At 44.0% G+C, this 16949-nt stretch overlaps 2 protein-coding genes across 3 annotated transcripts in view; one reads left to right on the forward strand and one right to left on the reverse strand.

Annotated features, from left to right (window-relative positions):
* LOC106659980 (protein Shroom) overlaps nt 1-16949 on the forward strand; it is a 96579-nt gene that overhangs the window by 9539 nt on the left and 70091 nt on the right. The window lies entirely within an intron of this gene.
* Nucleotides 12903-14432, reverse strand: LOC106660201 (zinc finger protein 32-like). The gene is made up of 3 exons (XM_014383100.2): nt 14317-14432; nt 14161-14257; nt 12903-14084 (listed from the first exon to the last, which is right to left on the reverse strand). Exons 1-3 carry the CDS (start codon nt 14340-14342, stop codon nt 12951-12953), a joined length of 1257 nt encoding a protein of 418 aa, XP_014238586.1. The 5' UTR covers nt 14343-14432; the 3' UTR covers nt 12903-12950.

Genomic DNA, 16949 nt, shown 5'->3' on the forward strand with positions numbered 1-16949 from the left:
GAGAGAGACTATCCGAAAGCTGCACTCCGACGAGATTCGAGTCACGAGCGAGTTGAAAAGGTGATAATAGCCTTCTTTGTATGTATCGTGTACAGCGCTTACAACTCTACGTGCTAGAATTCTCTCTCTCTCTCGCTCACCGCTAAATTGGCCTTGTGTGTTTTTCGTGTGTATAGTACCTATATACTTGACTTGACCAATTTCGCGCGCGCAAGCGAGCTTTTGCTGCATGTACACCACGGAGAACCTCGACGAAAATCGGCTCTTTTTTTTTTCTCGGTCTTTTTTCTCTCGTCCGCACATGGTGGTATAGACCGAAGCATCGTGTTTTACCCGTATTCTGCCCTTTTGCACCGAGCCTGGCATTTATCTTACACATACGTATGAGTGCACTCGAAAATTTCGCCTTTTTTTATCGCCAGCCGATGGATAAGTTAACCGTTGCGATTAAGAAAAAAAATCCTGACCGACATATCCAGTCGACAATGTTTCCATCCATCGTCTTGGGATAAATTTGACTCGAACCGCGGATAAAAGCTGAACCTGGTGTATTACTCGGTGTATGAGGTATACACGTACGTCGAGCGATAGCAGGATAAAAGTCCTGCTTTGTAGATCGTTCGCTCGAGTACATCGACCGGGTCTCTTTCTCGATCACGTCTCTCTTTTCTTCTCCGCCTTTCCTCCGCGCACATCTATACACTTTCGCCGTTTATTTCATCGGATCATTCTTATCTGCTTTTTGTGCATCTTTCACATTGTACACTGCTTTATATATACCTGACGTACACGTATCAGCGTGAGAGAGAAAGAGAGAGAGAGAAAAGAAGCGAGATAGACATTGTACAGGATGAAAGTGAAGTTATGCCTGGAATGTTATCGCCGCCGTCGTCGCGATCGTGTGGATACGTATTCTATATGGCTACAGGTTCTGTGCGCCGATCCGAGTCGCTTCGAGAAAACTCAATGATCGACTGTAATCACTGTATTATATGCGAGCGATTGTTGTTCCCTGCGCGTTCGCGTCGTATGGATTCTCATGTGAGTTTGACGGATCGCCACCGACGCGGCCGCGGGGGGACAAAAATTACATTACGCGCGTCGTATACTGCGTGCTGACTTGCGCAATCGTTACTTCAAAATTTTTTCTTACTTCTCTCTTTCTCTCTACATGCGTATGACGCAGTCGCGATGCAGCAACGGATCTCTCATGAATAGAAGTCCGTATGGTGTACGGCATGTATGCGCCGTTTGGATTTGTGTATTATGTGCGTATGCGCGCGGGATCGTTATTCTGGTCGCGCGCCAATTGCAGATCTCTGCATTACACTCTGGCTGCCGCACATATACGTTTGTATATGATCGCTAAATGGCCTGGACTGCGTAATTTTCGCCGCATAATGCACCGCCGCCGCCACGCGAGAGAGCATGTAATAGACCTCTAAAAAACTTTCTTTTATAAGCGCGAGCGCATATTACACACTTGCGAGCCCCTGAGAGTTCGCGTGTGCAATGTTGTAACATTTCAATGTGCATGTATACGTGTGTCTGAGAGTATGTATATAATATAAGTGTGTATGATTATTTCAATGGCCATTTTTCACCCCGAGCCGCAGCAGCAGCAGCGGCACACATTATTATATGCCTCCCCTCCTGCGCACTCCTCTCGCGGGACGCAGAGAGAGAGAGATACTGTATATGTAACCCAAGCAATCATCCACGCGTCCAAATGGTTAGAATCTCGCCGCGCGCTAAATCGCTCTATATTCAAAAGCGAAAGTTTTTATATTTGTATCTCGTTTAGCTTTGGTGTATAGTATTACAGCTCGAGAGTGTTTGTCTGTAGAAAATTACCCCGGACGAATAATAATAATAACAATCATTTGCGAATATGGAATTTGTGGACCATATACACATTGCTGCTGCTGCTGCCGTTGTTGTTGCTGTGCATAAGGTGCCAATCAGAGCACCCGCGCGCGAGCATATATATTTTGGCAGCTCCGCGCTCGTGTGCGTATACGTGCAATTCGAAATTACGTCACATTTGCTTGTGTACACACACATGCGCGCGCACACACACACACACACTTATATTACACAGTATATGCAGGAGAGAAACAATCGAAGGACTCGTTGTAAAAGGGGGTAGCGCAAGAGCAAGTATGTAATCGACGGAATGTCATTATACTTTCGCCTCGACATACACACACACACACAGAGAGAGAGAGAGAGAGAGAGAGAGAGAGAGAAAACAAAGCGTGTGCGCGACTGCGGCGCACTCGATTTCGATCGGTTTTATGTTGCGAGATGTAGACACGCTGCTGCAGCACGCACACACATATTACACACACATACACATACACAAGAGTCATAAGCCGAGATCTATGCTGGATGTACAATGTATGTCTGTATATTTGCGGCTCAGCGCAGCTACAGCGCCTGAGCTTTGAGACCGTGCCGACGTTATTATTTATACCATTATTACGTGAGAGGAATCGATGAAAAATCGTTTGTGTATAAGTTCTCTATATATGCTGCTGCTGCTGCGGCGGCGGCGGCGCTGGCGGTGCAGCTATTATTTATTTTTGCCTTTTTTTCGCGTGACAAAGAAAATATTGCCAGAGAGAGAGAGCCTCTTCGGTGCGCCGCAAACGTATATATAGATATATTATTTATGTACGAGATGGAGCTAATTGCCTATTTCACCTTATGTAGCAAAAGTACATAATATAATAATACGAGACGAGGCGCGCTGCAGAGCCCACGTATGGAGTAGCAGCTTTTATTGGCCTTTTTTTGCGCCAAAGTCTCGTCTAGCCTGCGCGGATTAATATTTACTTGCTCGCATTAAATTTTCAACGATACTAATATCTCTCTTTTTTCCTCTCTGTTGCAGGTATGTATGCACCACCAGCACCACTGCAACTACTGCAGCGAAGCATCGAAATCACCAGCTCCGCGCGTTTATTTATACACGTACGTAGCAGTAAATTTTCCAACCGGGGGCAAAAAGTAATCGTAATCTTTGGTAGTGTATGCCGTACATTCCACGGCAAAATGTGACGTGCATATCGTAATGCACATTATAATATAACATAAGAAAAGATCCGAGACTCGAGGGGTCTCCAATAGCAGGCTAATGTACCGACCTACTTTGTGCGTGTGTGTGCGCAACTCTATACAGCGCTGCATGCACATAAACGTATACTTATGATACGCACGCAAACATTGTTGTCGAGCGAGAGTATATTATTACCCGAGAGAATTTTTGGCACATTCCTCAAAGCTTTATACCTCTCTACCTTCGACTTATTCACGTATTAATATTCTATTATATGTGCCACGCGGGTTCGACGTATCATCGAGCTTTTACGAACACAAGTCGATGTGATGTGTCGCGCGACACGTATTGTAATGAAGAAAACCACAGAAATTACGCATCGGTATGTACGACAGCGGTGTCGCGTTGCGAAGCTCATAATGCTGCTGTTGCTGCCCGCCAACCAACCAACCAACCAACTTCTCGTGAGGAATTTTTCCATATATTCTTTGCATCGATATACGTACCACACACGCGCGCTTGTAACGGCCCAGCTTGTGCTCTCTAAGCGGCATGAGAGGACATTTTTTTCGCGCTCGCACGTCTACGCACGCGTCTATACCTGGTATATAATCCGTTTAGTTCTGTACGGCACATTGAGCAGCAGCAGCAACAGCAGCGCATCGAACATCCAGCTATTCGATTTTTTGGGGCCCGCACACGACCGTATACCACGGCGAGCGACTTTTTTTTCTTTCTTTTTCTCTATTTGCAGTTGCTGCGTTAATCGAATCTCCTCGGGCGTTACGTAAAGCTCCGTCTCGCGCGGCTCTCGATGGAAAAATTAATTTACCCGCGCGTGCGCTTATCGTACGTTAAAAAAATTTTTTGTTGCGCGTCGGCGATTGATAAGCGAAAAATAGAAAGTATATACGTGCGCGCTCGCAAGTGTGCGAATGCCAGTCGATGCAGCGGCGAGCGAGTTTCGTTTGGAAATCGTTACGCAAAAAGAAAAAGGGGCAATAAAAAAGATGAAAATAAAACAACGAGTCGATAACGGAATCAATTAATGAACATCTCCTACACACTCGTAACGATCCATCATTTCTCATCTCATTAGCCGAAAATTTTCTCTTATACTCAAGTGGCTTGTGTGCGTGCGTGCGTCTGTGTGTGTGCGCGAACGCGATCAACCACTGCGAATGAAAAAAAAGAAAGAAAACACGAAAAGAAAAAATCGCAGCCCGCCGCACACACATATGTGTATGTATGCACGACGTACAAACACACATACCTTCCGCATACTTTCTTTCTCTCTCTCTCTCTCTTTCTCTCGAGGCTCTACGTGTAGTTAAAGGTGTACGTCTGTGTGTATACTACGTACGGGACGGCAATTGCGCGATCATGTATAATATGTCCCGAGAGCGACGAGCGGGCGGCCTCGACGCTAATTACTTTCGCATGCATATGTGTGCAGTGTGCCTTTTTGCCCGGCGCAAGCAATTTTTTTTCTTTTTCTTTTTTCATTTCGTACCCTCGTGCATGTGCGTGTGCGGCTGAGAGAGCTGCAGCAACTGGATTAGCCGCGTGCGCGCATATATTATAAAATATGTACTTTATATAGACGCAGGCGCGGAGGGAAAGTGAAGACTCGGAGGATGACGAGGATGACGATGTTTTGCGCGGCTTCACGGACGAGATCGATAATGATATTTTGTTTGCTCCATTTTCCGAAGTTGATTTAGCGCGATCGGCAGTGTACATGAGCGGCTTTGCTGCTGCTGCTGCTGATGCATAGTGGAATGTAAATGAAAGCTGGGCGGCGCATCGCCTACAAGTGTGTTTATAAATGGTCGAGCGCGTTTGTTTTGCACGCACGTGGAAAAAGTCGTGTTTCCTATTTGCATGATGCACGAATCAATTCACTCGTGCGACGTTATGAAATACGCTCGCATTATTGGCTAGATTTATTGGAAAAATCACTCGTCCCGCGCTAAAATATATCGGCATGCAGCACGACAGCAGCAGGGTATATGGCGTGGAAATTTTCGAGTTCCGCCTTTTACCGGCTTGCTCGCGCGCGCGCGCAAACATCTCGTTTACCTCGATGCGGTGGCCGGGCGATCGGCAACCGGCACCACAGCGCACCAGCCGATAAATATTTTATACAAGACCTTCGCGCAAATTTTTTTTCGCGCGAGACTCGATGCAAAAGTCTCTCTCTCGAGCTCCAACTTTGACGCTGCATGCCTTTATTTCGATAATGCAGAGAGTGCACTTATAGGCGTATGCAAGCGCGCGTATACATAAAGAGACACTCAATACCGCAGCTCCGTCAGCTGGCGCGTTAAGCTTAATATATGCCTTTATGCCCTGTATACGAAGCATCAAGGGATGCCATCTCACTCTGGTCGAGTCGTTCAATGGCCTCATCGCGACGACGATCGTCTCTAGTTACAGGGCCCGAATAAAAGGCCACTTACGCCGCGCTCATGCCATGTGCAAGCGTCGGCTTGCGCGCGCGTGCACTCAAGACTCGACCGATGCTTTTGATTAATTTCGTTGCCCTAGCGAATATATTCATGCTCTGCGCCGCGCTCTCAGGTGTGAAAACGTAACACGATATATTTATCCGTTTTAACGAGAGAAAGAGAGAGAGCCCATAACGAATATGCCAAAGAAAAAAAAGTCGATCGAGTGACAAAGTAGCTGCGCCGTAAGCAGAGCTATGTATTTATGCGAATTCGATTAATCGTTTCGTTGGCATATAGCTTCAATATACACGTACACGTGTTGCATTGCTGCGCTCGATGCGGGTGGCTTTATAAGCCAGAGACTTAAATGCACATAGATATGCACTTGGCTTGGGCTCGTGCGGAGCTATAAGTTCTCTCTTTCAACAATAGTTGAGAAAAGGCCCCGAGGCTTATCGCCAGCGATATAATATCGGGCTCTGTCTTTCAAGTATTCATCAAGGCACTGTACGCGCGCGCGCAGACAGACAGATAGAAATCGAATATGAAAAACCAGAGGTGCAGCAGCAGCTCTCGCACAACCTTAACATATGACTATCATAAACAACGCAGCGCGATATATAATGCCTGAGCAAAGCTGCCCTCGGTTGATGAGTATATTGAACAAATATTGAAATTTAATTGATTCACATCAATCGGAACGGCGCACTTTGGCGTGTACTACCTATATAACCCATGCGGTACGCGTGTATAATATCTGATTGCGGCCGTTCGCCGCGTGAGAGAGCTGTTATTATCATTTAGTGAAAATTGAAAGTGATTTTCGCCGAGAAGTGTGTACAATGCGTTACGCAATTTTTCAATTTTTTATTCGAGGGGGAGGCACCGGGGGCCCGCCGTCGATGCCTCTTTGTTGAGAACCGCGCTTTTGTATACACACAGGACTGCCGTTTCCGCGTTATCAAATACGATCAACGAATCGATAAATCAACTCGCGCGCGCATGTGTGTGTATAAATATCCGTGCGATCGATTAATCATCCGGGCCTCAATAATGAAGTCAAGAGTCAGAAGCATCGCGCGGCATCATAGCTGTTCGGCACTGGCCTGGGACACTCGTGCACCGAGTGCCAATTACCAATCTCACCTTAACCTCGTCGTCGTCGTCGTTCATGGGTGCACTCGATATATGTGTGTGAGTGTGTGTGTTTAAATAGAGAGAAGAGAAAAATTTTCTCTATCTTTCTCACGTATAGTCTGCTGCTGCACTTTTCAGTGGCAAGGTTCAACGTGCATCGAGCGAGCTTGTACACCGTACGGTATCGCGCGTGCATCTCAAGGCGAATAAAGCCTTCAAGCTGCCGATACTCCATGGCACTTTTTTTCTTCGTCTTCCTTCTAAGTTCAATACTTGCTATATATGTGCAATCATTGTCATCCTTATGTACATGTATATAGGCAGAGCGCAGCGCAGCAGCTTCTCTCTTTTCACTCGCTTTGGACCCGCGCGCGATCTTAGCCCGGGTGAAAGTTTATATACACACACATACACATGGCGTATGTATACGTACCCCCCTGTGCTTGCGTGTTTTTATAATATTGCCTCCTCCTGCACTCCTCTATATGTGCTCTCAGGCAGGCAAGCAGAGACCCTCTCTCTCTCCCTTTGCATTGTAATGTCGCGCAGTGACTTTGCGCGAATCAATTTCACTTTTCAGACATTTTTTATGCACCGCCGCGTGCGCGCGCAAACCTATAAGTGAAAGGGTTTCATGCATCTTTTTAAAGAGACACACAAGTATGTGTGTCTAATGAAAATTTCAGATAAACTCATCTGAGAGACGTTCGAAATATATATAAACATACACGTACTCTGACGCCGGAGCTAGACGGTAGCCTCGGCGCTCGATACAAATACTCCGTGTGTGGGTATGTGTGTATGCAGTACATATTTATGCACTGCTAGAGAAGATGACTTTTCCAAGTTGGAAAGTTTCTATAAACTCGAGGCACCAGTGTGTCTTTTCACTTTGAATAAATGCCAGATGTATAAATATTGTGCAAAAAGACCGTACAAGTTCATCGATCCTCGCGAGCTTTGCGAGTGTAATTTTTTTCTCGTCTTTTTTTTTCGTCATAGATCTTGGTAGATCACGCGCAGATTTATCGGGCGGTATCATCTCAACCAGTCAAAAGAATCATCACGGCTCTTGGTATATCGACATAGTACAACATATACACGCAAAATGACAGGCTAATTTAACTAATCTCTTGCGGGAACCTACACACGCGGCGACGCGAGGAGGGACGAATCTCGCAAGCAAAAAACCTTCGAGCACCGCGACGTATTGCACACGATATTTAATATGTATGCTATACTAAATGCCAAAAATATTGTGCAACGCGCGTGCGAGATTCACGTGTGTAAAATCGATGACAATTCCAATCATCGTCGGATGTCAAAAGCCAACCGATTTCTATTCTCCGCATTGATGTTATTATATTTGTATTATAATCGGCATACACACAACAATGGCTCAATCAAATGTCATTTTCATTCGGTTCGTCAAATATTATAATCATTTTCTTCGATCGTGAAGTTGCAAAATGCATGTATGGAGCTCTCCGAGATGTGTCTCGCGCGCTCCCTTATTCGGACCGATCATTGTTGTTGTCCGTCAAAAAATCGGCAAGGCCAACACAATGCGTCGATAATATTATTATCTTTTGAGAAAGAAGAGAGAGAGACAAGGAGACGCTCAACTCTTCTAGAGTGTGTCCTACGCAAAATACGAGTGTGTCGCAACCTCGCAATTATCCTGTCATCGTTGTCACTTCGTGCACTTACAAATAATATTTATGGATATTTTTCTCGTCTGCCTCGTTCGTTGGGGCGGGGGATACGTATAGACACTCCCGGGCGCGTTCGCAAGAGCCTTGAAGCACTCGAAAGAGGATCGTTCCGAAAAGTTCGAGAGAATGAGAGAGAGAGAGAGAGAGAGAGAAAGAACGATTATATTCCGTGGGTGCTTGCGTAACGCTGCGACAAAAATCACTGACCCAGTTACGCTGGACTTTGTTGTCGTTCCTTTATAGTATAATATATATTTTTTCTTCTTGTCTCTCGAGCGCATTTGAACGGCCGATTGTTTTTACGCGCTGGATCGGCTTTAATGTATTGTTTTTTCGCCGAAAAACGTGGTCGATCGAGTCCAAAGAAAAAGGGAAAGGCATATTATACTCGTACACTTATATAGTATTTATACGAAGCTCGCAGAAGCCGCGGCAGCAGCGAGAAATCATCGTGCGGTGAATTTGTCGTATCTATTTGTAGCGAGATTATGCGCCTTCTTTGCGGATTTATGCAACTTGAAATTCCTTCGGTGTATGTATACCGACAGCAGTGCGCGACGTCGCTGCTCTTGCTATTATATGCCGCCAAACACATACAAAACTCAGACACTTGTACGAGCACAGGTCCTGGTTTATAGCATAGAGACGAAATAGAAAGGAATCCATATGAAACTGATCGAATCAAAAGAGCATCTCGATCGATGTAGGTGAAAGCGCGCAGAGATGCTGCTGCTGCTGCTGTGTGCTAGCTTGCTCCGACCTATGCGACCTTCGAGCGCGAGGTGCTTCATATATTATAAATACACGACGTCAGCATCCGCATACGTATATAATATATAAAACCTAGGCCGCGCGAGCCGATCTGTATATGAGTTTTGAGCTCGTTTTAATCGACGATCCTCGCGGCTGCCTACAGCGATGATTTATTAAAGATATGTGTGTACATAATGTGTTGGTATATAAAACTACTCTTCCGTTAAGCGGATCGATTGTAGCGCGCTTATAAGCTGCGATCTCCAGATGTGTCGCCGAGATAAGAATTGCTACTCGGCGCGATCGGCACTAAGAGAGAGAAGACCCTTTTTTGGTGAATTATATACGTATAGGTACCGGTGAGCTCGCGCGTGCGCGATCGTGAATGATACTTTTTTTTCATCTTCAAACCGTCCCATCTTCGAAAACTTTCTCTAAAATCTGCTTTTTCCGTACCTTTTAATGTATAACGTGTCTGTGTGTCGCCCGCGCGTGAGCTTATATTTACGTTCAAACACGATTTTCACTTTCGATTCTTTACGCTTTTTTTTTATTTAAATGTATGTATATAAATACGCTATATATAAATAAACGCTTGGTCAGACACAAGAGATATCATTTTTTTATCGGCTGTGCCACAGCTCGCCCAGCAGTAGGCCCAGAGCTCGTAATCGAGACGCATCGCGCTCGTATTATGCACTTTGAAATTGAACGGATCCGCTGAAAAATTCCTGAATCTCGCGTACACACATACGTATACAGATATCGTCGCGTCTTTGAGCCTTTCCAAAATGCTACGTATTATATGGTGTATACCGTTGAGCTTATGGTACATTAAACGGAACATAACGCCATTACTTATATTTTACATCGGCGCAGCAGCAGCGATTGCATTTTTCGATCGTCGCACCGGCGTATGTGCATGTGTTCGAGTGCAGCAACAGCAACTACAGCAGCAGCAGATCGCAATACGTGCGAGCGAACCCCGTCATATCGGCGATATTAATGAGTTTGCATGAAATCCCGTTTTCCAATACGTCTTATTAGCATAATAAATTCGGCCTCTCTTTCGCTAATGCTGTACTCGCTCTGCACTGCGTATACTGCACTCTACCGCCGCCGCCGCCGGCTGGGGTGTAAAAAGCTTTTTAACTTGCGTATACGAGAGAGAGATAGAGGGCAATGATGCGTATTTACTCGCGTTATAGTGCGCCTATACCATAGGCTTCGAGTCGTTATTGTCGTCCTCGGCGTCGTCGACTGGAAAATTTATATTTTATTAAAATATTGTAATGGACGAGCGAAGAAGGATAATAACGTGATTTACAGGCTTGGCTACGTACGCAGGAGTGCGAGCCAGCAGAGAGAGTAAATTGTTTTTCGTGATTAATGAAGATCCAGATTATTCTTTTTCTACGACGTATACGCGCACGTTTATATCATGCGTGCACGCAGCAGCAGCAGCAGCAGCAATTCACCTTTGGGATTTTGCGTTATATTACGCACCCGAGGCTCTTGACTGTGTTATATTATTCTGACAATGTCTCGTGCGCGTTTTTCGGCTCAGGACGTATCATACATCATATTATGTACTACTATGATTGTCACGTTCTTGCGATGCCGTTGCGAAATTTTCAAAATAGTTTTACGAGCTCCGCTCGCTCGCGCAACTTTATCGTACCTGTAAATCGCAGAAATTATCGTCTCTCGCGATCATTAATCAGTTCGGGGCGAACCCCGGACTTCTCATATCTGTACAGGAGTTTGCGTTGTATAGCTCGTGTACACGCGCGGAGGACTCGCTCGTTGTTGCGCGGGTACACATAGCTCATGGTATCATTATCATTGATCGTGCGATCTCGCGGCAGCTGCTGAGCACGGGGACGACGACGACGACGATGCAGCTAGCGCAGTAACACGAAAACTCGAAAATTAGTCTCTCTCGTAAAAGCTCCTCGGCGCGGAATCGTTGCTGTCGTTGTTGTGCAAGCGTAATGTAGGCTCGATCTTGTAAGGTTTGTCGCCGAGCGAGGTTCCGCCCTGTGCGAAAGAGAAGAGAGAGCGAGAGAGTTAACGTGCGGAACAATGCGTGGGAGAATTTGCAGCCCCTTGGCGTGTGCACCTCTTTTTATGTACATATAATAATGTGTGTCTCTGTGACAATATTGTAAATGCGCCGTGTCCTATTAGTCACGTACAAAGTCGTGATCTTGCTCGACTTTATATACGTATGTATCTCGAGGCGGTATTATAAGAGCGAAAAATATATTGACATGTGCCGGTACGTCTCGGGGATGTGTGCAATATATAAATGTATTTGTGCTTCGCATTGCAATATACGTATAAAAAAAAAGTACAATAAGGATATTATAATAGATCTGTGTCGATCTAGTGGTGCCGCGCGCATGCAGTGCCAATTGTATCGCGCCGCGCTGCGCCTCTCCCTCGTGACCGCGGATTTATCCACGCGCGCACACATATAATACATAATAGTTTTGCTTTGCCTCGCTCGTTCCTTTCTCGCGCGCTTCTCTTACATTATATTATTGTATGGCTGTCGCGCATAAGTGCGACTTGACCGATGACCACAGCCACATCCTTCCATCCTTTATAAACACACCGAGAGACAACGCGCGAGCTGCTAAATATGAGCCGAGGCGCGCGGATAAATAGCATCGTATCAGGCGTGCTGATGCAAAAGTAATTAGAGTGAAAAATTAAGTGCGCGAGAGGCACAATCGCGCGCGACGCGTCGTTTGATTCGAGCTTCACAATGAGGGCCTAGAATGGAATATATATGTATCTAAGGCCTTCGACTTTCTTCTGCGGTGCACGAGGCGAGCAATGAAAGTGCTAAACGTATAATCAAGCGGCGATCGCTCGAGCTCTAATGTTGCCCGAAATTAATGCGCGGCGATTAGTCACTCTTAGTTTTTTTTCTATTTTTGTTCTTTATACGATCGGAACCCGCGCGCCAATTATACACGCGAACGCAACAACAACGACCGACGAGGATTAATCTCGCTGGAGAGACCGCACATTGTTGCGCGGGCGCGTGTGCTCGTAAAGAGCGCCTACATAGTAGAGACGAGAAAAAAAAACAACAACGATGATTTCGGTTCATAGGCTTGTCTCATCCTTTCAAAGCGTAGTATTTTCAAAGATCAAAAATGTGAAAGTATTTGTTGGGTCCTTTTGCGTGCATCGAGCATTATACCAAAACAAGGGTATACAAGAAAAAAATTGAGTAAGATGAACTCACACCGCTTTTTCTATTGTCGACATTCGCGCGCACTCGAACAGTTAAGTTTCATAGGCTTTTCACGCATGAAAAACAGATTGTAAGTCCTATAAGGAATAAAGGTCTGCGTTTCAATTATCCGATTTACCTCCTCCACGAGGAAGCTCTTCAAAATTGGACGGGCTAAATGGTCACTGCGTACAAGGTATTGTTGGATATTTGCGAACGATAATTAATTGAAAAAGTTAACGAGCAAAGTTCAGGTATAATTCTTGCTTCGAGGCAAAAATTTTCTTCTAAAATATTGGGGAAACATTCTCTAGGACTTGTAGAAAGGTAAATAGAACATTTTTTACAATCACGACAATATTAATAACATTTTGAAATATTTTATTGACCTTTATCAAATTGAGAGATATTTATGTAGAAGATTTTCCAAAATTACTCGATAACGGCAAGACGAAGCGTACTCATAATAGCAGTAGTTTTCATTACGTTCAAAAGTCTCCAGACAAATCTCACCTTTCTAGGCTGTTCTATGGTTATGTACTTTACTTATGAGAGTTTTTAGAGTATCCTTGAGGGAAAAATCATTTCTGAAGAATGGCACATTCGAATGATTTTCGCCGATTATGTATTGTCATTATGTGCCTTTTAAGGGCACTCTGAAATCCAAATGATTTGTGACAGATATCACATACAAAAGGTTTGCTTTGATTATGTACTGAATTTATGTGTTTATTGAGGTCACTCTTATAGCCAAAGGATTTGTGACAAATCTCACACTCAAAGGGTTTGCTCTGATTGTGTACTGCATTTCTATGAGTACTAAGATTATATTTTCGTCCAAATGATTTGTGACAGATATCACATTCAAAAGGTTTGCTTAGATTATGTACTGAATTTATGTGTTTATTGAGGCCACTCTTATAGCCAAAGGATTTGTGACAAATCTCACACTCAAAGAGTTTTATACGATTATGTACTGTCATAACATGGGTTTTAAGTACCCACTTGTATGCAAATGATTTGTGACAGATATCACATTCAAAGGGTTTACTACGATTATGCACTGAATTTACGTGAACTTTGAGATTGTATTTTAGTCCAAATGATTTGTGACAAATCTGACATTCCAGGAGTTTGTCTAGATCATGAAATCTAATAATGTGATTTTTCAAGGTTTGCTGGTATCCAAATGATTTGCAGCAAGTTTCACACTCAAAAGGTTTGCTAAGATTATGTACTTTGAAAGCGTGTCCTTTGAGTTGAACCTGATATCCAAATGATTCATGACAGATATCACATTCGAAAGGTTTGCTCCGATTATGTACTGAATTTGTGTGCTTTTTGAGGTTACCTTTCTGTCCAAACGATTTGTGACAAATTGCGCATTCATAAGATTTAATGCTATTATGTGACGTTTCAGTATCTGTTTTTATATTCGCTTTTTCTTCATGATTCAATCGCGAATTTTCTTGTAATTGACAGCTATCGTCATAATCTAATTCTTTTTTTATCGAAATGATCATACCTAGATTATCATTGAAATCATTAGTTTGAATTTCGTTTTTTATTTCCACTATAGGTAGACAACTTTCATATTCAGTTTTGCAGATAGTTCTAAGAATACGTTCCGGTTTAACATCTTTGTACTCTACATCTATGATTATTTCTTCATCTAACTTTTTGGGTAACTCAATAGCCTCATTAATGTGATTTGCCTAAAAAAAAAAAAAAAATTGTGTAATAGCTTCTGATAGAGAAAAAACAATCCCTAGTTTAAATTATTTTACTCACCGATGATTCATTAAACCCCAATGTTTGAAAGTTCACTGAATCGGAATTATAATTGTCGCCTGCATCAGGCCAGGTATCATTTGGCTCTTTTTTCACTCTGAAGAAAAATAAAAATTACTTAAAAATATATTTTGTCGTGAACATAAAAAGTAAAACCTGATTGTGTCCTCTCTGCTTTCCATGGCTCGCTTGATTACACGTTTACACTGTGAATCCTCACGATACACACTGAGAAAATATTTGAGGTTATGCTTCTCAAGCAGCCAACATTGTACCTTGATATCGCCAATTTGTAAACACTTGGGTACTGTAATATCAGCGAGGGGATACCGCGATTGTGAGAGCATTTTGGTGATAACATCTCCCTCTATCATCGACTTGCCCCACTACACAGTTCGGTGATGTAATACGTAGAGGTCCTCGTATGTCATTAAAACTATACGGAAATTGTAATGAAAATGTCATTCATCCAGGCGCAGAATTAGCTTACGCATACATGCAATGTTAGTTAAGAAAAATTCATACAAAAGGAAAGTATATCTGTGAAGCACCACTGATGCAGTGATATTAAAAATGAAGTTCAATTAGTCTTTAGTCATCGATAACCAAAATACATGATTTGCATAAATTACATTTGTGTTACATTAAAATCAGAAAATGTTACCATTTTGAAATAGACCCATTTCCGAATACACTGTAATTTATACATGAAAAAAGGAATGATGACATTTTCAGTAGTAAGCTCTTAATCAATATATTAGCAGTAGTTTTGATTTTGAATCGTTACTCGCCGCAAGCGAATTTGAAGCGATTCTCGCGCACTAGGACATACAGTGCAGATTTTCAAAGAATCCTGGACAGCTTTTGCTCGCGGTCTCCGTATAGTAGTAGTACAAGTGGTACGACGTTAGCCGTATCGCAAAAAAAAGGTGGTAAAGCGTGGGAATGGACTTGGGAGAAGCAAAAGGATCTGTTCGCTCTTTAAACGCTCTGGCCTCGAACTTGGACACGCTGCAGCCGAGAGAGGAGGGTATTGTTTTCCAAAGTTAGGATAAGCTCGGCAGTACACGAGGCGATTAGACATTTTTTTCCCTACCGCCCGGATGTTTTGTTTGTCGAGCGCGCGTTCCGTTAGAATCGCAGCGCGTCGCGAGCTCGATTCACATACACAAACGGGTCCCTGATCCATGTATGCATACCTTGTAAGAAATTACGAATTTCGCAGCTTATAGATCGAAAATTGAGTTTACTCATTGCACCTAATCGAGCGATGTGTGTCGCAAGGCGAGCGCAGACAGCGACGTCTCTCAATCGGGCCTCGAGCTATCGAGAGCAGCCACATATGATCCGGGAAATACACAAGTCGCTCGATATCGGAGCGCATGAGAGAGAGCTACACGCGAACATATTCTACAATCTTCGAATACGCAGTAGGAGAGCCCGCAGTACAGGCCGCGCTTGTATACATCTATATATACGCTGTAAAGATGGAAAAAAATTAAACGCGAGACTGTGTTTACGTGTATCGATTTCGCTCGACGTATATATCCAGTACACTGCACATTCCCCGACAATGGCATTGTGTATCCTATATATACAACGCTTATATGTGCGCGCATGTAAGCCACGTGGCCGTTACGAATGATAATATAATTGCGATAATGTCCGTAGCATACATTCTCTCTCTCTCTCGCGAGATCCTTACTATCTGTGTCTGTGTGTGTGTCTATGTGTGTATCGCCGCGGGTGGATCAACATTTATAAGGTCGAAGGTTTTACTTCGTCAAAGGAATTCCATTATTCGTATCTCGTATCGATTGCAAATTATGCGCTGCAAGCTCACCGAGCATAAGTCTGTGTGTGTGTGCGTTTATATGCGCGAGTTGCAGTGCGCATTTTAAACGCGATCAAAGTCGTAGATGCAATAATTGCCGCCAATGACGAAACGTTTTCTTTATAAATGCGGCACTTTTTTTTTAACTGGAAAGCCAGCCGCGCGTATTATACATGGTTATATTCATCCTGCGCGCACTTCGAAGGCTGACTCATCGATCCCGATGTACGTGTACTCTATGACTTTTCGACACTTTCTGATCCATTCCCCGAGCTCGACTATATTATAAATACATAATAAATGCGTCGCTCTGCCCGCGTGATCGTGTAAAGCTCACGCGCAAATACACGTCCGGCAGTTCGTCGCGCCCGCATTAGGAGCCGCGCGCTGCATGTATAATATAATCCGACAACGAGCTCGCGCGTGAATTGAAAATCCTTAACAGCCTTATAATGTAGTCCAATCATCAATTCACACCTACGCCGCGTATGTGCGTGCGCTGTAACGTCGCGGGCCATTCCCGCGCGTCGTATGCACTTCCTTGTGCAATCCGCACACGCAGAGAGCAGCGCCAGTTTACATTTATATACGAATCGACTGACTCATACTCGGCTGGCTATACACCTCGGAGCGCATACGCTGCAGCGGTGTTACAGCCTTACCTCATACAGCCGTACGACAGCGGCGGCAGCAGCAGCAGCAGCAGCATCGGACGCATACAAAGGACCCGGAGGCTGATTCACGCCTTCGCATCCAGAGAAACGCTTTCTAACGTGACACTGCTATCCAGCAATTGCACACATGCACACACACAGCAACAGAGTATCATTGTTATTAACGCACATTTTCCAATGGATGTTTACTTTTACTTCTCCGGCTTGCGAGCTCGTCTCTTGCGATGTGTTTCTTTTTCCTCCTCGCTCAGCTCGCGTCATAATATGTAGCATATAGTTGC

The sequence above is a fragment of the Trichogramma pretiosum genome, unplaced genomic scaffold (genome assembly GCF_000599845.2).
Source record: "Trichogramma pretiosum strain Unisexual culture from Peru unplaced genomic scaffold, Tpre_2.0 scaffold80, whole genome shotgun sequence".
Lineage (NCBI taxonomy): Eukaryota > Metazoa > Arthropoda > Insecta > Hymenoptera > Trichogrammatidae > Trichogramma > Trichogramma pretiosum.

Excerpts from the sequence above, each read along its gene's own strand:
- LOC106660201 (XM_014383100.2), bottom strand. The coding sequence starts at position 14,342 with ATGGAAAGCAGAGAGGACACAATCAG. Across the intron at positions 14,258-14,316 it reads AGCAGAGAGGACACAATCAG|AGTGAAAAAAGAGCCAAATG; the intron begins GTTTTACTTTTT and ends ATTTTTCTTCAG. Across the intron at positions 14,085-14,160 it reads TGGGGTTTAATGAATCATCG|GCAAATCACATTAATGAGGC; the intron begins GTGAGTAAAATA and ends TTTTTTTTTTAG.